The 24,037-nt window shown below is 38.2% G+C and overlaps 2 protein-coding genes across 8 annotated transcripts in view; one reads left to right on the forward strand and one right to left on the reverse strand.

Moving 5' to 3' along the window:
• ZMYM4 (zinc finger MYM-type containing 4) overlaps positions 1-24,037 on the reverse strand; it is a 146,560-nt gene that overhangs the window by 116,817 nt on the left and 5,706 nt on the right. The gene's annotated exons all lie outside the window — the stretch shown is intronic.
• Positions 23,037-23,943, forward strand: LOC132671413 (small ribosomal subunit protein uS10-like). Its single transcript, XM_078450613.1, is given in 3 exon segments — positions 23,037-23,062; positions 23,064-23,289; positions 23,740-23,943. Coding segments are annotated over 3 exon segments (396 nt in total). The 3' UTR covers positions 23,884-23,943.

Here is a 24,037-nt window from a genome sequence, read left to right on the forward strand (position 1 = left end):
TTGTGCTTTCCTCAGGTTTATTTCATTGTTCAAACATATACAACTAATACACACTTTTTTTTTTTTAACTAAAAGCATTTAATGCAAAATATTCTCTTTGGGGTATAGCTCTGCTTGTATCCCAAGATATGGTTTGCTCTCATTGTTACATTCTTTTGCTGTTATTATTCAGGTATAACTGACATACTCGTCATATTCTCAACTGTCTGTAACTGAAGTTAGCTTCAACTTGTTTAACCCAAGAAATGCTTAGAAGTTCTAAAATTTCCAAGTGGTAGGGCTGTGTGAATTATGTTTCAATTATGATTAAATTTTATAAATTTTCCATGAAAATGTTTGCATGAAAATGTAAAGATGGTCATGTTTTTCTCAAAGTGTACTAAGTTCAGTTGAACTTCAGTTCCTCTAAACTATTAAAATTTTTGATTTATATATGCCAATACAAAGGTTTTTGATACATAATGATTCATGGCAGTTATATCTTCAGTGTGAATTACAGCTTCTACAAAGTCAGAAAGTACTGATAGTTAATTACTTTTGCCATGAATAATTTTGTTTTAATATTAAAATTCGAATTTTTGCTGTATTTGCAACTTTGACACATTGGCATACTTTTATTTTTAACTTTTATTAGTTTTATTTCATTTTAGATTTTTCTTATAAATAACCTAAATATCATATTCAATATGAGAATCTTTGTCATTTAGCCTTTTTAAATGGTCCTCAAATGAATCTAATTAGGAACATGAAAAATACTTAAGACCCTACCTAAATACTTAGGACACTTCCTACATGGACAGAAACTTAAGATGGTACAACTTTAAAAAGTGGTCAAGTGTTAGGGGGCTTGGGTGGCTCAGTCGGTTAAGCGTCCGACTTCGGCTCAGGTCATGATCTCATGGTTCACAAGTTTGAACCCCAGGGCTGGGCTCTGAGCTGGAGCTGACAGCTCAGAGCCTGGAGCCTGCTTCGGATCCTGTGTCTCCCTCTCTCTCTGCTGCTCCCTTGCTTACGTAAACACTCATGTACTCTCTCTCTCTCAAAAATAAACATTAAAAAAAATTTTTTTTTTTTAAGTGGTCAAGTGTTACAGTCTCTTAATACCATTTCCCACTAAAAGGAACCAGACCTCCTGGAAGATATGGCTGATTTCAGGTCTGGAGTAGGGATTATACAGATGAGTCTGATTCATCTTGCACCAGAAAGCAAGGAAATTATCAAAGACTACGGCAGTCATGACAAAATGACAGAAGAGCTAATCTGACGAGGCTTTTATCTACCAAAGATGGCATAATAGACTACAATTAATTATAAATAAATCTATTTATAGTAATTTACCATGATACTGCCTTTATTCCCCCTTACTTCAAAAAATAACTCTCACTGGTCATTTGTGAAGGCTGTATCACTTCATCAACTCATTCTTAAAAACAACAAAAGAATCCAGTATTTATCTTTTCTTCTTGTTTTGGGGCTTTTTTTATATATCTTGTCTTGTCTTTGTCTTATATTAATGATACTTTACGGTTACAAAGAAACCAAATGTTAGTTGATAAGGAAAAGTTCTTCTCTATAAAATAATCATAGCTAACAGACACTGGAGAAATAAAAGATTTAGGAAATCATCATTTTATAACCCCTAATGAAACGGTGAATCAAGAAATAATTATTGGGCGCCCGGTTGGCTCACTCAGTGGAGTGTGTGACTCTTGACCTCATAGTTGTGGGTTCAAGCCCTGCACTGGGTATAAAGATTACTTATGGAATAAAATCTTTTAAAAAAAGAATTAGTTAATGAATGTTAAAAACATTCAGGTAAAAACTGAAGGGGAACTTTTAAATATATGGTTTATGCTGACATCCCCTGAACTAAGATGAATGCGATGGTTCCACTAGCGGTGTCATACCAATAAAGAATTCTTTCCAAAAAAGACGAAAAAATTAGAGTGCGTGGCTGGCTCAGTCAGTGAAGTGTGCAACTCTTGATTTTGGGGTTGTGAGTTCAAGCCCCACACTGGGTGCAGAGACTACTTAAGTTAAAAAAAAAAAAAAAATTTAAGACAAGAAAAAAAAATTTTGAACCTAAATCTAAACACACTTCTACCAGTTACAGGAAACATGAAGAACAGAGTAACATGTCCAATGACACCAGGATATAATCAACAAAGCCCAGAATGTGGGAAATGCTGCAGAACAAATCAGCTAGTGTCTTCTAAAAATAAACAGCAGTTTTTAAAATGGGGAGATTTACTGATTAAAAGAGGCTGCAGATACATAACACACAAACCTTATTTTATTTTAATTTTTTTTAATGTTTATTTATTTTTGATTGACAGATCATGAGCAGGGGAGGGACAGAAAGAGAGGGAGACACAGAATACAAATAGGCTCCCAGCTCTGAACTGTCAACACAGAGCTAGATGCAGGGCTTGAACCCATGAACCGTGAGATTATGACCTGAGCCGAAGTCAGATTCTTAACCGACTGAGCCACCCAGGCATCCCCACAAACCTTATTTTAGCTACTGACTTTGTGAAACAAATAAGAAAGTTGTACAAATATCAGGTGACATTAAGGAAGCCTGTTGATTTTGTTCCATGTGATAATGTTATTTTGATTTTTTTTTTTTAAAAGAGACTGTGTATGTTAGAAATGTATACTTGTGTATTAAGAAGTAAAACAAGGGCCACCTGAGTGGCTCAGTCAGTTAAGCGCCTGACTCCTGGTTCCAGCTCAGGTCATGATCTCATGGCTCTTAAGATCAAGCCCTGTGTTGGGGCTCTGCATGGACAGCACAGAGCCTGCTTGGGATTCTCTCTCTCTCTGCACCTCTCCTGGCTCACACTCTCTCTCTCTCTCTCTCAAAATAAACAAACTTAAAAAAAAAAAGTGAAATGAAATATGTCTACAATTAGCATTAAAATGCTATAGAGACTGGCACAAAAACAGACACTCAGATCAATGGAATAGAGAACCCAGAAATGGACCCACAAACGTATGACCAACTAATCTTTGACAAAGCAGGAAAGAAGAGCCAACGGAATAAAGACAGTCTCTTCAGCAAGTAGGGCTGGGAAAACTGGACAGCGGCATGCAGAAAAATGAACCTGGACCACTTTCTTACACCATACACAAAAATAAACTCAAAATGGATAAAAGACCTAAATGTAAGACAGGAAGCCATCAAAATCCTCGAGGAGAAAGCAGGCAAAAACCTCTTTGCCCTTGGCTGCAGCAACTTCTTACTCAACACGTCGCCGGAGGCAAGGGAAACAAAAGCAAAAATGAACTATTGGGACCTACCTCATCAAAATAAAAAGCTTCTACAAAGTAAAGGCAACAATCAGCAAAACTATAAGGCAACCGACAGAATGGGAGAAGATATTTGCAAATGACATATCAGATAAAGGATTAGTATCCAAAATCTATAAAGAACTTCTCAAACTCAACACCCAAAAAACAAATAACCCAGTGAAGAAATGGGCAAAATACATGAACAGACACTTCTCCAAAGAAGACATCCAGATGGCCAACCGACACATGAAAAAATGCTCAACATCACTCATCATCAGGGAAATACAAATCAAAACCACAATGAGATACCACCTCACGCCTGTCAGAAAGGCTAACATTAACAACTCAGGCAACAACAGATGCTGGCGAGGATGCGGAGAGAGAGGATCTCTTTTGCACTGCTGGTGGGAATGCAAGCTGGTGCAGCCATTCTGGAAAACAGTATTGAGGTTCCTCAAAAAATTAAAAATAGAACTACCCTACAACCCAGCAATTGCACTACTAGGTATTTATCTAAGGGATACAGGTTTGTTGTTTCGAAGGGGTACATGCACACTTATGTTCATAGGAGCACTATCAACAATAACCAAAGTATGGAAACAGCCCAAATGTCCATCGATGGATGATGACTGGATAAAGAAGATGTGGTATATATACATATATATATACACATATATACATATACACACACACAACAGAGTATTACTCAGCAATCAAAAAGAATGAAATCTTGCCATTTGCAACTACATGGATGGTATTATGCTAAGCGAAATTAGAGAAAGACAAGTATCATGACACTCATATAAGGACTTTAAGACACAGAACAGATGAACAGAAAGGAAGGGAAACAAAAATAATAGAAAAAACAGGGAGGGTGACAAAACATAAGAGACTCTTAAATATGGAGAACAAATAGAGGATTACTGGAGGGGTTGTAGGAGGGGGGATGGTCCAAATGGGTAAGGGGCATTAAGGCATCTACTCCTGAAATCACTGTTGCACTATATGCTAACTAACTTGAATGTAAATGAAAAAAAGAAAGAGACATAAAAAAAAAGATAAAATAAAATAAAAATAAAATGTTATAGGGAAAGACATGTGAGAGGAACGAATAAAACAGGCAGAAAGTTGATTACTGTTTAAAGAAGATGAATGACAAATACATGACCATTAGTCGAACTATTTGCTCAACATTTACATTTTAAAATGTCCATTATCAAAGGTTTTAAAAAAGTCGTGATCAACTAGAAACATCTTAAATACAGAGTTGTACTCCTCACACTAAACGAGAAGCTTTTTTCCTAATATAATTTATAATTTAACGACCCTAAAAATAATTATTTTGGGGCCTGTGTTACTTTCTTCCAACAAATGACAACTAAACAAATAAAGTAAATCTTCCTTTGATGCTAGATGCAGCACTTTTTTTTCTTGTTCATAATTATTGAATACAGCTTCATTAAAATTAATTTTAGATGGAGCGCCTGGGTGGCTCAGTCGGTTGAGTGTCTGACTTCAGCTCAGGTCATTATCTCACAGTTTGTGGGTTCAAGCCCCACCTGGGGCTCTATGCTGACAGTTCAGAGCCTGGAGCCTGCTTTGGACTCTGTGTCTCCCTCTCTCTCTGCTCCGCCCCTGCTTGCGCAGTCTCCTCTGTCTCTCAAAAATAAATAAATGTTAAAAAATATTTTTTTTAAATTAATTTTTCGGGCACCTGGGAGGCACAATCAGTTAACCGTCCAACTCTTGATCTTAGCTCAGGTCATAATTTCACAGTTTGTGGGTTCAAGCCCTGAATCAGGCACAGGGTTTGCTTGGGATTCTGTCTCTCCTCTCTGCCCCTACCCCACTTGTGCATGTGCATGTGTGTGCACACATGCTCTCTCTCTCTCTCTCTCTCTCTCTCTCAAAATACATTAACTTTTTTAAAAAGATGTAAAAAAAATTAATTTTCCATATATAAAAACACAGGAAAATATTTACTTCTCTTTTATGTTAAGACATCAATGGGAATGCAAGCTGGTGCAACCACTTTGGAAAACAGTATGGAGGTTCCTCAATTAAAAATAATTAAAATTATATTTTAAATTTAAAATAATATTAAATTAAAAATAGAACTACCCTACGACCCAGCAATTGCACTACTAGGTATTTATCCAAGGGATACAGGTGTGCTGTTTCAAAGGGACACATGCACCCCAATGTTTATAGCAGCACTATCAACAAACAAAAGTATGGAAACAGCCCAAATGTCCATCGATGGATAAATGGATAAAGAAGATGTGGTGTATAAATATATATATATACAATGAAGTATTACTGAGCGATCAAAAAGAATGAATTCTTGCCATTTGCAACTACGTGGATGGAACTGGAAGGTATTATGCTAAGTGAAATTAGTCATTCAGAGAAAGACAAAAATCGTATGACTTCACTCATATGAGGACTTTAAGAGACAAAACAGATGAACATAAGGGAAGGGAAACAAAAATAATATAAAAACAGGGAGTGGGGGAAACACAAGAGGCTCAAAACTGGAGAACAAACTGAGGGTTACTGGAGGGGGTGTGGGATGGGGGAATGGGCTAAATGGGTGAGGGGCATTAAGGAATCTACTCCTGAAATCACTGTTGCACTATATACTAACTAATTTGGATGTAAATTTAAAAAAATAAAAAGTAAAATTTTAAAAAATAATAAAATAAATAAAATTAAATTAAATAAATAAAAAACATCAAACATGAAGAAAAACTGAAGGACAGTAAGTATGCATATTTTCTATAACTATCTTGAGAGAAATACTTCAACTGACATAAATTCTATGAACAATCCTATGACGATCATATTAAAAAGCAAGGAAGTTACTATGATATAACGGAATTCAAGATCAGAAAACATCATATTCAATTTCAGGGGAACAAAAAGGTTGAATGAAAAGAAAAATTGGAGCCAACGTTTACTTCTTTTTTTTTTTTTAATTTTTTTTAACGTTTATTTATTTTTGAGACAGAAAGAGACAAAGCATGAACGGGGGAGGGTCAGAGAGAGGGAGACACAGAATCTGAAACAGGCTCCAGGCTCTGAGCTGTCAGCACAGAGCCCGATGCGGGGCTCGAACTCCCAGACTGCGAGATCATGACCTGAGCTGAAGTCGGCCGCTTAACCGACTGAGCCACCCAGGCGCCCCCGTTTACTTCTTAAATAATTCAAGTGTTACATAGAAAGGAAAGCAAGAAAAAAGTAATGTTCACTCTCACTTCTAGGCAACGACTTCAAAGGTTTCCATGACATTATCCTTGGCTCCAGGTCCTTCCCCCTTTGCCTCTAGAAATTACCACCTAGTATATGCTAGTATTTCCTGTGCACTAACCCACTGAAACCCACTAAGAGTTAGATTTATCTCTTTCTATTTTATCCTTAAGGAAACAAAAACCATGTTAGTGTTAATGACCAAGGTCAAATTCTGTGACGGTGGCTCCTACTCTGCAATACTCTACCTAATCTATTTCAGAAGGTCTGGGATAGATAAGGACTACACATTTGTGTATTACACAGGAGCAGGGATGGAATTCCCCCAGGGGATTCTGAAGCATATTGCTAATTAAAAACAAATACACCATGATATGTTTTCTCCTGGGTCCTCTGCTGTTATCTATCTGATTTCTACAAAATTAAGTTTGTGTCTGTGTATATGGGTATATTCACCAGCCTCAATCTCAATTTCTGCTGTTTGAAGAAAACAATGTTAAGAAAATGAAGATCAGTCATAGTCCAGGAGAAAATATTTGCAAAACACATATCTAAGGATCTGTATCCAAAATACATAAATAACTCAAAACACAATATGAGAAAACTTGTATCACCCAGCAATCCCACTCCTAATTATTTACCCAAAGGATATAAAGACATGTTTATACAAAAACCTAGACACGAGAAATTGAGACTACTTTCTTCTGTTAGAAAGAAAATGTTACTGAAGACATTGTTCATTACTCAGTGTCTCCTACTGAAGATTCACATCTGTAACTACTTTTAGAATCAGTGTTAGAAAATGCTGTTTCTTCACAGTACAATAATATTTGCTCTATGTGATATGGGACATATTTAACTAACTCTGATCAATAACAACATTAGAATTATCATATCTATATTTTCCTTTACCATGGTCCTTAATTCTTTTAATCTTCTTTTGTATATCTTTTTGTAAAACTACCCCAAATTCTTTGTGGAAACAGCTAAATCTGGACAAATACACATAAAGAAATTGTAACCAACATAATAAACTTTCTCCTTCTATTAATCCTTCTTGGAAATGAAGGGGGTTTTTTTTCCCTTTTTTTTTTTGTTTTTTTTGTTTAAAGTTTTTATTTATTTAAGTAATCTCTATTTCCCACGTGAGGCTCAAATTCACAACCCTGAGATCAAGAGTAGCATGCTCTTCCAACTGAGCCAGCCAGGTACCCCTTTTATTTTCCTTTTGTATATGCTGTTTTAAAATTTTGGAAATAGTAAATTATTACAAGTAGTGCAGCTGACCTTTGAACAACATAGGTTTGAACTGCACAGATCCACTTATCCACTTTTATCAATAAATATGGTACAATACTGTGGATGTATTTTCTCTACCATATGATTTTGTTTTCTTTTTCTTTAAGTAGGTTCCATGCCCAGCATGGAGCCCAAGCCCAGCATGGAATCCAACACAGAGCTTGAACTCACAACCCTGAGATCAAGACCTGAGTTGAGATCAAGAATTGAACATTTAACCAACTGAGCCACCCAGGCACCCCTCTCTACCTTATGATATTTTTAAAAACATTTTCTTTTCTTGGGGCGCCTGGGTGGCTCGGTTGAGCATCCGACTTCGGCTCAGGTCATCATCTCACAGTTCGTGGGTTCCAACCCCACGTCGGGCTCTGTGCTGACAGCTCAGAGCCTGGAGCCTGTTTCGGATTCTGTCTCTCCCTCTCTCTCTGCCCCTCCCCTGTTCACGCTCTGTCTCTGTCTCAAGAATAAGTAAACATTTAAAAAAAATTTTTTTTTGGGGCGCCTGGGTGGCGCAGTCGGTTAAGCGTCCGACTTCAGCCAGGTCACGATCTCGCGGTCCGTGAGTTCGAGCCCCGCGTCAGGCTCTGGGCTGATGGCTCGGAGCCTGGAGCCTGTTTCCGATTCTGTGTCTCCCTCTCTCTCTCTGCCCCTCCCCCGTTCATGCTCTGTCTCTCTCTGTCCCAAAAATAAATAAAAAACGTTGAAAAAAAAAATTTAAAAAAAAAAAAAAAAAAAAAAAAAATTTTTTTTTTCTTTTCTCTAGCTTACTTTATTAAGTGTGTAGTACATAATACATATAACATAAAAAAATGTTAATCAACTGTTTATGTTATCAATAAGGCTTCCAGTTAAAATTGGGTATTAAGTTAATTAAGTTCTGGGGGAGTCAAAAGTTATAGGCAGAGGTGCTTGACTGGTTCAGTCAGCAAAACATATGATTCTTGATCTTGGGGCTGGGAGTTTGAGCCCCATTTTGGGTAAAGATATTATTTAATACTAGATAAAATTTTTAAATTTTTTTTAATGTTTACTTATTTTTGAGAGAGACCAGAGTGTGAGCAGGGGAGGGGCAGAGAGCGAGGGAGACACAGAATCCGAAGCAGGCTCCAGGCTCTGGGCTGTCAGCATAGAGCACGACGCAGGGCTCAAACTCACAAACCATGAGATCATGACCTGAGCCTAAATCGGAAGCTTAATCGACTGAATCACCCAAGTGTCTCTAAAATTTTTAAAAAGTTATAGGCAGATATGACCGGGGGGTTGGGGGACAATGCCCTTAACCCTCATGTTGTTCAAGGGCCAACCATACACACATATGGTAACGTTGAGCTTATAAATTAGAGTAAGAGACTAACAACAATAATAAAACGATTATAGCACTATACTGCAATAAAAGTTAATGTGGTCTCTCAAAATATCTCACAGTACTGTATTCACCCTTCTTGTGTTGACATGAGATGATAAAATGCCTATGTGATGAGATGAAAGGTGAATCTAGGCATTGTAACTTAGCGTTATACCACTGACCTTCCGACAATGCAACAGGAGGATCATCTACTTCCGGAAGGACCGTGGTTGACTGTGGGTAACTGAAACCACAGGAAAAAAACCACAGATTTTTTTTGGGGGGGGGCGGGGGGACAGGGGGAAGATGGAGAGAATACTCTATTGGTTTATAATTCCCTCCTACTATACTCAACTTTTGATAGTCTTCTTTAAAAGTCATAACCTGAGGGGCACCTGGCTGGCTGATTCAGTAGAGTATGTAACTCTTAAACTCAGGGTTATAAATCTGAGCCCCATGCTGGGTGTAGAGATTGCTTAAAAAAAAAAGTCTTTAAAAGTCACAACCTGATCTCAGCTGTGCTGGGTGAAATTAAGCAAAGATTCTATCTCTACATCAGGCTTATAGGGCCAAGCAAGACCCCTACCAAGACTAGCATGACAGTAGCAGAGAAAATCAGAAAAAAAACTTTCCCGCGAAGGACAAGTACATTTCTAGAAGAGAGAGTCAGAGCTGTGAGGCAACCTGCCTCTCGCCACAGGAAGAGAATGTGAACAGTACCTACCTTGGGGAATTGAAATATTATTAAGGGAGCCAAATTGTTACCATATAGATGAAGAGATTTTCATTTCTGAAGATAAATCAGTCTCCATTGAATAAAATGAATGGGGGAAAGGAACACTATAAAAGGGAGGGAAAAGAAGAGTGTTTAAAGGCAAGGAAAGTAAGAAGACAAAGCAAGCAAAATGAGTACCATAACCAGGCTGCTGGCAATAGAAATAAAGTTTTACAAATCATGTGTGAAGTTACCTCAATAAGACTCACCAGTTAAAATTGGACTGATAAGGGAAAGAGGAAAAAAATGAGCGGTTTCTAACCAGGGTGACTAGAAGAGGGTAACTAAGAGAATACAGAAAGAACAACAGGTAGGGAAGGAATGGGGCACTATTTGTGAGAGCAAGTACTTACAAGGGGAATAAAGAGTCCATTGTAGGCACACTAAATTAGCAGTATTTGTTAGCACAAGTCAAAGCATACATCTGAAAACACAGATTTTGAGTTTTAGACACACACACGCAAAAGAAGCAAAGAAGTACAAGGGAAAATCACATATGTATTTAATGGGTAGTGGTTAAAACTACTGTAGGTGATTACCCAAGAAAAACAGAGACCAAGGAAACACTTATTGGGCACGCAGAAAGAGTCAAAGATGACTGAAAAGAAACAATTCAAGAAAACAACCATGAGAATGCCACCTTATAAGTAAGGGAAAAGTTTCAAGGAGGAAATGGACAACAGAGTAAGATGTGTAAGAGATCAAGTAAGAAAAGCTCTGAAAAGCATCCATTAGACATGGTAATTCTTAGGTTATTTCAGTGATCTCGAAGAGAATTTCAGTGGAGAAACAGATGGAAAAGCCAGATGTGGGTTGAGGAGTAAATGTGAAAAACACAAGCAACAGAGTCTCAAAAAGACTCTAACTTCAAAAAGCTTATCTCAGTTCAGACTATAGTCTGAAATTACCATTTCCTACTGAAAAGGTACCAGGGCTTCCTGGGAGTTAATTCCAAATATGAGATAGTAACATATAGCATGAGCCTAGGTAGATCTTTTTGGCCAAAAAGGGAAGAAACTTTCAAGAACTACTGATGTTAAGTTAAAAGGATGCAGATAAGGGGCACCTGGGTGGCTCAGTAGGTTAAGCGTCGGCCCTTCAGCTCAGATCATGATTCTCACAGTCTGTGAGTTCAAGCCCCACGTTGGGCTCCATGCTGTCACTGTGGAGCCTGCTTGGGTTTCTCTGTCTCCCTCTCTCTCTGCCCCTGCCCACTCACACTCTCTCTCTCAAAATAAATACATTAAAAAAAAAAAAAAAGACATATGTCTAAGTATTTTATTTTTCTTCTTTTCAATGCTAATATAAGTGAAATAATATCCTTGATTTCCTTTCAGGATTATTCACTGACAGTGTGAAGAAACACAACTGATTTTTGGGTGATTTTTTTTATTCTGAACTCTGCTGAACTTATTACCTCTCACAGGGTTTGGGATTTTTTTGGTGGATTTGTAAGGGTTTCCTATATGAACAATTGTATCATCTGTAAATAAGAGATAGTTTTACCTTTCTTTCCAATTTGGATGCCTTTTCTTTCTTGTCTGACTGCTCTGGCTAGAACTTCAAATACACTGATTAGAAGTACCAAAGAGGGCATCCTTATCTTATTCCTGATCTTAGGAGAAAGCCTTACAGTCTTTCACCATCAAATATGATGTTAGCTATGGTTTTTCATATATAGCTTTCATTATATTGAGGAAGTTCCCTTCTATTCCTAACTTATTAAGTGCTTTTATAATGAAAGTCTGATGGAGTTTTTCAAATTTTTTTTCTCCACCAACTGAGATATGTAAGTTTTTTTCTTTCATTCTATTAATATGGTGTATTACACTGATACTTAGAAAAAATTTAACCAAGGAAGTACAAGACTTGTACACTGAGGAGACTTGCACAAAACACTGTTGAAAGAAATTTTAAAGGATGGGGGCACCTGGTTGGCTCAGTCAATAGAACATACAACTCTTGATCTTGGAGCTGTTGAGTTAGAGCCCCACATTGGGGATAGAGTTTACTTAATAAAAAAAGTTTTTAAAGGACAAAGATAAAAGGAAAAACATTGCATTCACTGATTGGAAGACTTAATAGTAGGATGACAATACTACCCTAGAGATTTACAAATTCAATTCAATCCCTACCCAAATCCCAGTGGCATTTTTTGTAGAAATGGTAAAAAATTTGGAGCACCTGGGTGGCTCAATCAGTTAAGCATCCGACTTCAGCTCAGGTAATGATCTCACAGTCTGTAAGTTCAAGCCCCGCGCTGGGCTCTGTGCTGACAGAGCCTGGAGCCTGCTTTGGATTCTGAGTCTGTCTGTCTGTCTGTCTCTCTCTCTCTCTCTCTCTCTCTCCTCCCCCACTCACACTTGGTCTCTCTCTCAAAAATAAATAAACATTTAAAAAAATTTAAGAAAGAGGGGTGACTGGGTGGCTCAGTCAGATGAGCATCCAACTTCGGCTCAGGTCACAATCTCATAGTTGGCAGGTTCAAGCACCGTGTCGGGTTCTGTGCTGACAGCTCAGAGCCTGGAGCCTGCTTTGGATTCTGTGTCTCCCTCTCTCTCTGCCCCTCCCATGCTTGTACTCTGTTTCTCTCTCTCAAAAATAAACATTTAAAAAAAAATTAAGAAATAGGAAAAGACTCCTAAATTTCATATGGAATTTTAAGGGATGCCAAATAGCCAAAAACAATCTTTTGTTTGTTTGTTTGTTTGTTTACCTGGGCGGGAGGGGGAGGGTGGGAAGCAGAGAGAGAGGGAGAGAATCCCAAGCAGACTCCAAGCTGTCAGCACAGAACCCAACATGGGGCTCGAACTCATAAACCGCAAGATCATTATCTGAGCCAAAATCAAGAATTGGGACACTTAACCAACTGAGCCACACAGGTGCCCCAAAACAATCTTGAAAAGTAAAAACAGGGGCGCCTGGGTGGCTCAGTCGGTTGAGCAGCCGACTTCGGCTCAGGTCATGATCTCATGGTCCGTGAGTTCAAGCCCCGCGTCGGGCTCTGTGCTGACAGCTCAGAACCTGGAGCCTGTTTCAGATTCTGTGTCTCCCTCTCTCTGACTCTCCCCTGTTCATGCTCTGTCTCTCCCTGTCTCAAAAATAAATAAAAAACGTTAAAAAAAAAAAGAAAAGTAAAAACAAAGTTAGAGGACTCACACTTTCCAACTTCAAACTTCTACAAAGCTACAGTAATCAAAAGTGTAGTACCATCACAAGGCGATACATAGACCAATGGAACAAAATTGAGAATCCAGAAATAAGCCCTTACATATATGTTTATATACTGAGTAGGTGTGTCCCCAAAATATATATTTTGAAGACTGAAACACCAATGTTATGATATTTAAAGATGGGACCCTTGGTAGGTAACTAGGATTAGAGGAGGTCATGAGGGTAGGGCTCTCATGATGATATTAGTGCCCTTCTAAAAAGAGACACTAGGGAGCTTGCTCACTCTGTCTCAGAACACACAAAGAGATCATGGGGACACAAAGCAAAGATGGCAGCTGCCAACAAGCCAAGTGAAGAGGCCTCAGAATGAAATCTACCTTGCCAGCTCTTTGATCTTAGACTTCCCAGCCTCCAGAACTGTGAGAAATAAATTTCTCTGGTGTATATCATCCAAACTAGGCTATTTTGTTACAGCAGCCCAAACTGATTAACACAAAGGCCAAATGATTTTGGACAAGGGTGCCAAGATCATTCAATGGGAAAAGAACAGACTTCAAATATGGTGCTGGAAAAACTAGATATCCACATGCAAAAGAACAAAATTGTACACATACCTTATGCCACAAACAAAAACTAACTTAAAATTAATTAAAGACCTAACTTAAAGAGGTAAACTAGGAGTGCCTGGGTGGCTCAGTCGACTAAGCATCTGACTCTTGATTTTGGCTCAGGTCCTATCCTCGCTGTTATGAGACAGGGGCCCTCTATCAGTCTCTGTGTGGAGCAAGGAGCCTGCTTGGATTCTCTCTCTCCCTCTCTCCCTCTCTCTCTCTCTCTCTCTCTCTCTCTCAAAAATAAATAAACATTAAAAAAACAACAGACTCTATTTAAAAAAAGAGATAACTACAAAACTCTTAGAAGAAAACATATGGGAAAAACTATATGATCTTAGATTTGGCAATGATTTCTTAAATATGACAACAAAAGCACAAGCTACAAAAGGAAAACATAAATTAGACCTCATCAAAACTGACAACTTTTGTGGATCAAGGGACACTATCAAGAATGAGAAGAAAACCCCCAGAATGAGAGAATATATTTCCAAATCACGTATCTGATCAGTTTAACATCCAGTATGTAGAACTCCTACAACTCAACAACAAAAAGACAAACTACCCAATTAAAAATGGGCTAAGGATTTAAACACACATTTCTCCAAGGAAGATCAACAAATGGCCAATAAACACAAGAACAGATACTCAACGTCATTAGTCATTAAAAAAAATATCAATCAAGGGGCACCTGGGTTGCTCAGTCGGTTAAGCATCTGACTCTTGATTTCAGCTCAGGGGAGATGGAGCCCCAAGTCATGTCGGGCTCTGTACTGGGCATCAAACCTGCTTAAGATTCTCTCTCTCCCTCTTCCTCTACCCCTCCCCCGCTCTCACGCCCGCTCTCGCCCTCTCAAAAGAATTCAAGGGGCGCCTGGGTGGCTCAGTCGATTAAGTGTCCGACTTCGGCTCAGGTCATGATCTCATGGTTCATGGGTTCGAGCCCCGCATTGGACTCTGTGCAGACAGCTCAGAGCTTGGAGCCTGCTTCAGATTCTGTGTCTCCCTCTCTCTGCCCCTTCCCCAGCTCACACTCTGTCTGTCTCTCTCTCTCTCAAAAGCAAATAAACATTAAAAATTAATTTATAAAAAAAAAGAATCCAAATCCAAACCACAAGATACTGCTTCACATCCACTAGGACAGCTTTATCAAAAAAAAAAAAAAAAAAAAAAAAAAAAAAAAAAAAAAAGAAGAAGAAGAAGAAGAAAAAGGAGGAGGAAGAGAACAGAACAAATGTTGGAGAGGATAGGAGAAATCAGAAGAAGAAGAAGAAGAAGAAGAAGAAGAAGAGGAGGAGGAGGAAGAAAGAGGAGGAGGAGAACAGAACAAATGTTGGAGAGGACAGGAGAAATCAGAATCCTCTTGCATTGCTAGTGCACCTCTGTGGAAAAGTTTGGTGATTCCTCAAAAAAGATAAAACATAAAATTTCTATTTGTCCCAACAAATCCATTTCTAGGCATATACCCAAAAGAAGTGAAAACACAGACTCAAACAGATATTGTACAGCACTATTTATAACAGCATTTTTCACAACAGCCAAAAGACAAAAATTTGTGTCCATCAACAGATGAATGGACAAATGTGTTATATACACACAAATAAGATTATTATTCAGCCATAAAATAGAATGAAGTTCTGATATATTATGCTGAATGAAATAAGCCAGACATCAAAGGTCAAATACTGTATGATTCTGCTTACATGAAATATTCAGAATAGGCAAATTCATTGAGACATAAAGTAAATTAAAGCATAACAAAGACTGGAAGGAACTGCAATGGGGAGTTATTCCTTAATGTGTACAGTCTTCTGTCTGGCATGAAAAAGACAATGGTAATAGTTGCACAACACTATTAAAATGTACTTAATGCCATTCAAATATACACTTCTAATAAAAATTTAAGGTAACTTTTAATATAATAATTTTTTTAAAAGAATTGAAATGCAAACCTTAAAGACCTTGCTGCAGGCTGAACTGTGGCCCCCAAAGATATGTCCTCCCAGACATTCAGAATGTGAGCTTTCTGGAATAACCTTTGCAGATGTAATTAGTATAAGGATCTTGAAATGAAATGACCCTGAATTAGGGTGGGCCATAAATCCAATGAAGACTGTCCTTAAAAGAGACAGAAACACAGAAAGAAGGCCATGTGAAGGCGGAGGTAAAGAGAGGAGTTAATGCTGCCACAAATTAAGGAGTACCTTGGCACAAAAACAGACACATAGACCAATGGAATAGAATAGAAACCCCAGAACTAAACCCACAAACGTATGGCCAACTCATCTTTGACAAAGCAGGAAAGAACATCCAATGGAAAAAAGACAGTCTCTTTAACAAATGGTGCTGGGAGAACTGGACAGCAACATGCAGAAGGTTGAAACTAGACCACTTTCTCACACCATTCACAAAAACAAACTCAAAATGGATAAAGGACCTGAATGTGAGACAGGAAACCATCAAAACCTTAGAGGAGAAAGCAGGAAAAGACCTCTCTGACCTCAGCCGTAGCAATCTCTTACTCGACACATCCCCAAAGGCAAGGGAATTAAAAGCAAAAGTGAATTACTGGGACCTTATGAAGATAAAAAGCTTCTGCACAGCAAAGGAAACAACCAACAAAACTAAAAGGCAACCAACGGAATGGGAAAAGATATTTGCAAATGACATATCGGACAAAGGGCTAGTATCCAAAATCTATAAAGAGCTCACCAAACTCCACACCCGAAAAACAAATAACCCAGTGAAGAAATGGGCAGAAAACATGAATAGACACTTCTCTAAAGAAGACATCCGGATGGCCAACAGGCACATGAAAAGATGTTCAACGTCGCTCCTTATCAGGGAAATACAAACCAAAACCACACTCAGATATCACCTCACGCCAGTCAGAGTGGCCAAAATGAACAAATCAGGAGACTATAGATGCTGGAGAGGATGTGGAGAAACGGGAACCCTCTTGCACTGTTGGTGGGAATGCAAATTGGTGCAGCCACTCTGGAAAGCAGTGTGGAGGTTCCTCAGAAAATTAAAAATAGACCTACCCTATGACCCAGCAATAGCACTGCTAGGAATTTATCCAAGGGATACAGGAGTACTGATGCATAGGGGCACTTGTACCCCAATGTTTATAGCAGCACTCTCAACAATAGCCAAATTATGGAAAGAGCCTAAATGTCCATCAAGTGATGAATGGATAAAGAAATTGTGGGGGCGCCTGGGTGGCTCAGTCGGTTAAGCGTCCGACTTCGGCTGAGGTCATGATCTCACGGTCCGTGAGTTCGAGCCCCGCGTCGGGCTCTGTGCTGACAGCTCAGAGCCTGGAGCCCGTTTCGGATTCTGTGTCTCCCTCTCTCTCTGACCCTCCCCCATTCATGCTCTGTCTCTCTCCGTCTCAAAAATAAATAAACGTTAAAAAAAAAAAAGAAAAAAAAAAAGAAATTGTGGTTTATATACACAATGGAACACTACGTGGCAATGAGAAAGAATGAAATATGGCCTTTTGTAGCAACGTGGATGGAACTGGAGAGTGTGATGCTAAGTGAAATAAGCCATACAGAGAAAGACAGATACCATATGGTTTCACTCCTTGTGTGGATCCTGAGAAACTTAACAGAAACCCATGGGGGAGGGGAAGGGAAAAAAAAAAAAAAAAGAGGTTAGAGTGGGAGAGAGCCAAAGCATAAGAGACTGTTAAAAACTGAGAACGAACTGAGGGTTGATGGGGGGTGGGAGGGAGGGGAGGGTGGGTGATGGGTATTGAGGAGGGCACCTTTTGGGATGAGCACTGGGTGTTGTATGGAAACCAATTTGACAATAAATTTCATATATTAAAAAACAAAAACAAAAACAAAAACAAATTAAGGAGTACCTAAGGCCACCAGAAGCAGGAAGAGACAAAGAAGGTTCTTCTCTAGAGCCTTCAGAGAGAGGATGGCCCTGCTGACCCCTTGATTTTGGACTTCTAGCCTCCAGAACTATAAAAGAATAAATTTGTTGTTTTAAGCCACCAAGTTTGTGGTGATTTCTTACGGCAAACCTAGGAAACTTATATATATTTTAGTATAGCGAAGTGGTATGTTGCTGTAATAAATATCTAAATACGTGCAAACAGTTTTGGAATTGGATAACGGACAGATGCTGGATGAATTTTAAGAAGCATGATAGAAAAAAAATCTAGATTACCTTCAAGAGATGGTTGGTACAAACATGGATACAAAAGGCAGTTCTATCAAACCCACAATGAGACACCACCTCATACCTTTCAGAATGGCTAACATTAACAACTCAGGCAACAACAGGTGCTGGCGAGGATGCAGACAAAGAGTATCTCTTTTGCACTGCTGGTGGGAATGCAATTGGTGCAGTCACTCTAGAAAACAGTATGGAGGTTCCTCAAAAAATTAAAAATAGAACTACTCTACGACCCAGCAATTGCACTACCAGGTGTATTCAAGGGAAACAGGTGTGCTCTTTCAAAGGGGCACATGCACTCCAATGTTTATAGGAGCACTATCGACAACAGCCAAAGTATGAAAAGAGCCCAAATGTCCATCAACTGATGAATGGATAAAGAAGATGTGGAGAACATATATACACACAATGGAGTATTACTCAGCAATCAAAAAGAATGAAATCTTGCCATTTGCAACTACGTGGATGGAACTGTAGGGTATTATGGTAAGAGAAATTAGTCAGAGAAAGACAAATACCATATGACTTCACTCATATGAGTAATTTAAGAGACAAAACAGATGAACATAAGGGAAGGGAAGCAAAAATAATATAAAAACACATAGGGGGACAAAACATAAAAGACTCTTAAATACAGAGGACAGAGGGTTGCTGGAGTGATTGTGGGAGGGGGGGATGGTCTAAATGGGTAAGGGGCAAAAAGGCACCTACTCCTGAAATCATTGTTGCACCATATGGTAACTAACTTGGATGTAAATTAAACAATAAATAAATTATAAAAAATAAAAATAAAAAAATAAAATAAAGGCAGTTCTGGTGAAGGTTCAGAAGAAAGTGAGGAACAGAGAAGAAAAAGCTTATAACATCTTAAAGAATAGGTATACCATAAACAAAATGTTGGGGAAAATATGAATGTTAAAGGTGCTTCTGGTGAGATCTCAAAAGGAAATGAAGAATATGTTATTGGGAACTAGAAAGTGATCTTTGTTATAAAATAGCAGAAAACTTGACTGAATTGTGTTCTACTATTGGATAGGAGGCACAACTTGGAAGCGATGAACTTATTTATTTACTAAGGAGATTTCTAAGCAAAGCACTGAAAGCGCAAACTGGTTTCTTCTTGTTGCTAAGAGTAAAAAATGAGGGAAAAGAGATAAACTGAGGAAATATTAAGCAAAAAGGAAGTAACTCTTGATGGTCTGGGAGATTCTCAGCCCATCCAGATGGCAGAGGATGCTAAAATTAGGGAATTCACTATTATAAAAATGTGCTCTCTAAAGAAAGGGCCAAGGGTATGGCTGGACAACTACTAGCTGAAGATATCAGATATATGACTCATGGGTCCAATCTACCACCTCAATTTAAGTCAGGAATACAAATGGGGTTATCAAAGATTTATGAAGAACCTTCTTGTCTAATTGTGTGGATCCCCTTTACACACAGAGAAGACTCACAAGGTTTGTGAACATATTATACCAACAAAAACACTGCCAGCCTATACTTCAAAGAACAGAAACTAGACAAAAATTTTAAAAAGCTGTCTGACTTCTGGAATTCTATGGTCAAGAAAAAGCTAGTAAAGCTACTCATGTGTGAACTTGTGCTACCCTTCAAGAAAAAGAAAGGTACACAGAAGTGGAAACCAGAGAAGTAGGCTCAAAGCAAGAGTCTACAGTGTCTCCATAAACCCAGAGGGCAGGGGATCAAGCCACAGAGAATTATTCTCAGGCCTTGAAATCTAATAAAACTGGTCCTGCTGGGTTTTGAACTTGACTGGGGCAAGTGATCCCTTTATTCCTTCCATTTCCTTCCTTTTGGAATGGGAATGTCTACCCTATGTCTGTCTCACAATTGTATGTTAGAAGCAAAACATTTGTTTTCTGGTTTCGCAGGGCCACAGATAAAGAGGAATTTTACCCCAGATGGAATCACACTCATACCTCATGCAGATGATTTAGATGCTGAGATTTGGCTGGTCTGAGCTAACGATATTTAGAAGAGATTTATTAAGTCTTAAGAATTCATGTTGTAATGGGTTGAAACTTTGGGGAATGATGAGATAGGGATGAATGTTTTTTGCATATGGGATGGTTAAGTTGCATATGGGATGGTCTTGAAGGACAAGAGGGGGGACTGTAGTGACGTGAATTGTGACCCCTAAAATATATGTGCACCCAGAACCTCAGATAGTGAGCAGAACAGGTTTTTGCATATGTAATTAAGGTAAAGATCTTGAAATGAGATCATCCTGGGTTAGGATGGACCCTAAATCCAATAAACAGTATCCTTAGAAAAGACAGAACACACAGAGAATGACAGGTGAAGAGGGAGGTGGACTGGAATCATACTGCCACAAATCAAGGAACACAAATCAATCCACCAGAAGCTTCCAGAATTCTTCCAAAAGCTGGAAGTGAGAAAGGATTCTTCCCTAGAGTCTTCAAAGAGAACATGGCCTTGCTGACACTCTGACTTCAGACATCTAGCCTCCAGAACTGAGAGAGAATAAAATTTCTGCCATTTTAAGCCACCAAGTTGGTAATAATTTGTTATGGCAGCCTTAGGATACCATTACAAATAGTCATTAATAAAATATATACCAAATTTAAACATCAAAAAGAATACTGACCACAGTAAATTTAAATATATTAAATATATTAAAATCCATGTGTTCATAATGATATCACCTCTCAAGTCTCACCTTTAGGATTTGTAGGGACATCAATTCATTCTTCTGAAAGTTGGCAAATAAAGGGGGAAAAAAATAAGCATTTACTCTGTGCTTTTCCTGTATAAATATTATAAGGTAACCAAATAATGGTTATTTGGTGAATAATAACCAAATTATTGGTTGAAGGAATTCAACCAATGAAGGAATTCTTTATGGAAAAATTCCAGTGAATAAATACAGAAGAAATGATTTTTTAAAAAAAAAATCATTCCTCAAAGGAAATCATGGATCTAGGCAACAATCATCTATGGCTGACAAATTCATTAGGTGAAAGGTTAAGAAGTTGTAATGTTTGGACTCCACTGACAGAAAGAATGTAAACGGATCAATATTAGTACCACTAAAGTGTGACAACCATTTAGATGCCTCCTAGAATGATGTAACCATCTAACAGGGTGACTATATATCCTAATTTGTCCAGGATACTCCCTGTTTATGGCTATTGTCCCACTATAATTATAAAACAGCACACCCTTTATTTCTAAAACTTATTGGAAATAAATTATATAATTACTCTATGAATTTTTCTTTCCAAAAAAACTGAATCTAAATCTAATAAAGCTCTACCAATTCAAGTTCTCAATTCTGGCTACAGACTGAATCACTTGGGAAAATTTTTTAAAATATTGATGCCTAGAATCCACCCATGAATTCTGATTTAATTCATCTGAGATGTAACCTGAGAATCAGGGTATTTAAAAGCTCTCCAGGTAATTCTCAAGTTTCAGCCAAAGTTGAGAACTACTGCTCCATATGTAACTACTAATTTGTGGGAAATATGAAGGGTAATTGAACATGTTAAGACACCACAAGAATTCAAGCAGCCAAATCCAGAATGTGGGAAATTCTCCTGAACAAATGACCTAGTTTTTACAACAAAGAAATAGCATGGGGAAAAGTTCAGGGTGTATACAGTAGGGAGGAAGATGGTTGAAGTTAAGAGAAATTTAAGAGGCAGATAAACCAAATAAAATGGTAAATCTTATATGGATAGTGATTTAAAAACAAACCAACTATAAGAAAACATTTAGAGAATCAAAGAAATCTGAACAGACTGGATTAAGGAACTCTTAACTTTACTAGGTATGGTAGTATTGGAGTTGTTTCATGTTAAATTCTTACTTATTAAATATACATATGTAAGTATGTATAGATTAAACGATGTGATTCTTGAGATTTCTTTAAAAATATTTCAACTAGGGCACCTGGGTGGCTCAGTCAGTTAAGCATCTGACTCTTGATTTCAGCTCAGGTCATGATCTCACAGTTCATGGGTTTAAGCCCAACACAGGGCTCTGCACTGACAGTGTAGAGCCTGCTTGGGATTCTCTCTCTCCCCTCTCTCTCTGCCCCTACCCTGCTCTCTCACAAAATGAATAAATTTGAAAAATTAAAATATTAAAAATAATTTTTAAAAATTTAATAAAAATTAAATAAAATTATCTCAATAAAAAAAGAGGCAGGGGCACATGGGTGGCTCAGTCAGTTTAGCAACCAACTTCAGCTCAGTTAATGATCTCACGGTTCATGAGACCCTCTGTCCCCCTCTCTCTGCTCTTCCCCCATTTATGCTTTCTCTCTCTCAAAAATACACATTAAAAAAAAAGTTGGATGACACAGGAATAGCAAAATGTTGATAACTGTTCAGTTGTCAAAGCTGAGTAATAGGAATATGGGGTTTCATTGTACCAATCTATATTTTATATTCTATATTAATATCAAATTATGAAACAGAATAAAAGGGTTTTGTTTTTGTTTTTTGTTTGGTTTTTTGTTTTGTTTTGTTTTGTTTTTTTGCCTATAAATGTGCAGTATGCATGTGAGGGCATATATATATGTGTGTGTGTATATACATATATGTGTGTATACATGTATGTGTATATATATATGTATATGTGTGTATATATATATAACTTAAAACATTTCAAACCAACACGTTGAGAGATGTAAAGAAAGATAAACACATATGATCCTTGGCCTCCAAGAGTATTGGGTAGTCCATGTTCGATAGAAAAGGGTTGCTCAGGTACTATCTTTGGTCAAGGGAAGGTAGATAACTTAAGCTTCCAGGAGGCCAGAAATATAATAAGAATGAAATTAAAATACTACTATGCATATTCCCTAAGTATAAATGTGTGTGGGTGTTATTATCCCAATATTGCTCAACACCAGAGATTGTACCATAACCTGACTTTGAGAAGCCCATGCTCTATTAGATTGAGGCATATGAAAATGCATTTTTGGCTCTTTGAGAAAGACATGGTCACAGCTACAACGGAGCTCCAGGCACCCAGCTCCTGTTCCTGACTCACCACTGCTCACTTCTGCCCAAGAACAAGTCAGTCAGGAAGCTACGCCACAGCCATGGCTTTTCAAGACACCGGGAAGACACGTGGAACCAGAAGTGGCAATTCACTGAATCAGAATCACTCTAACCAGCTGCAATGTAAAATCTTTGGAGAAGGTATGTGCTGACTTGATTAGAGGTGCAAAGGAAAAGAATCTAAAAGTGAAAGGACAAGTTTGGATGCCTACCAAGACCCTGAGAATCACTACAAGAAAAACTCTTTGTAGTAAAGGTTCTAAGACTTGTGTCTGGGAGCGCCTGGGTGGCTCAGTCAGTTGAGCATCCAACTTCGGCTCAGGTCATGATCTCACAGCTCGTGAGTTGGAGCCCGTCATCGGGCTCTGTGCTGACAGCTCAGAGCCTGGAGCCTGCTTCTGCTTCTGTGTCTCCCTCTTTCTCTGCCCCTAACCCACTCACATTCTGTCTCTGTCTCTCTCAAAAATAAACAAACATTGGGGCGCCTGGGTGGCTTGGTCGGTTAAGCGTCTGACTTCGGCTCAGGTCATGATCTCACGGTCCGTGAGTTCGAGCCCCGCGTCAGGCTCTGTGCTGACAGCTCAGAGCCTGGAGCCTGTTTCAGATTCTGTGTCTCCCTCTCTCTCTGCTCCTCCCCTGTTCATGCTCTGTCTCTCTCTGTCTCAAAAATGAATAAACGTTAAAAAAAAAATTTTTTTTTAATAAATAAATAAAATAAAATAAACAAACATCAAAAAAAAAAAGACTTGTGTCTGTTTTCAAATGAGGATCCACAAGCGACTCACTGATTTGCACACAGTGCTTCTGAGATTATTAAAGCAGATTAAGATTACTTGCATCAGTATTAAACCAGGTGGTGAGGTTGAAGTCACCATTGTAGATGCTTAAATCAACCTTTTTAATAAAGTGATTATTCGTTGTTTGAAAAAAAAAAAAAAAGAAAATGTGTTTTTGTAAGTCAAGTGGTCAAATATTAGCAATTTCATATAGTTCAACCTAATACTATAATGCTCTCCTTTCTCTTTCCTTTACTAAAATAATT

This window comes from Panthera onca, chromosome C1 (genome assembly GCF_046562875.1).
Source record: "Panthera onca isolate mPanOnc1 chromosome C1, mPanOnc1 haplotype 2, whole genome shotgun sequence".
Lineage (NCBI taxonomy): Eukaryota > Metazoa > Chordata > Mammalia > Carnivora > Felidae > Panthera > Panthera onca.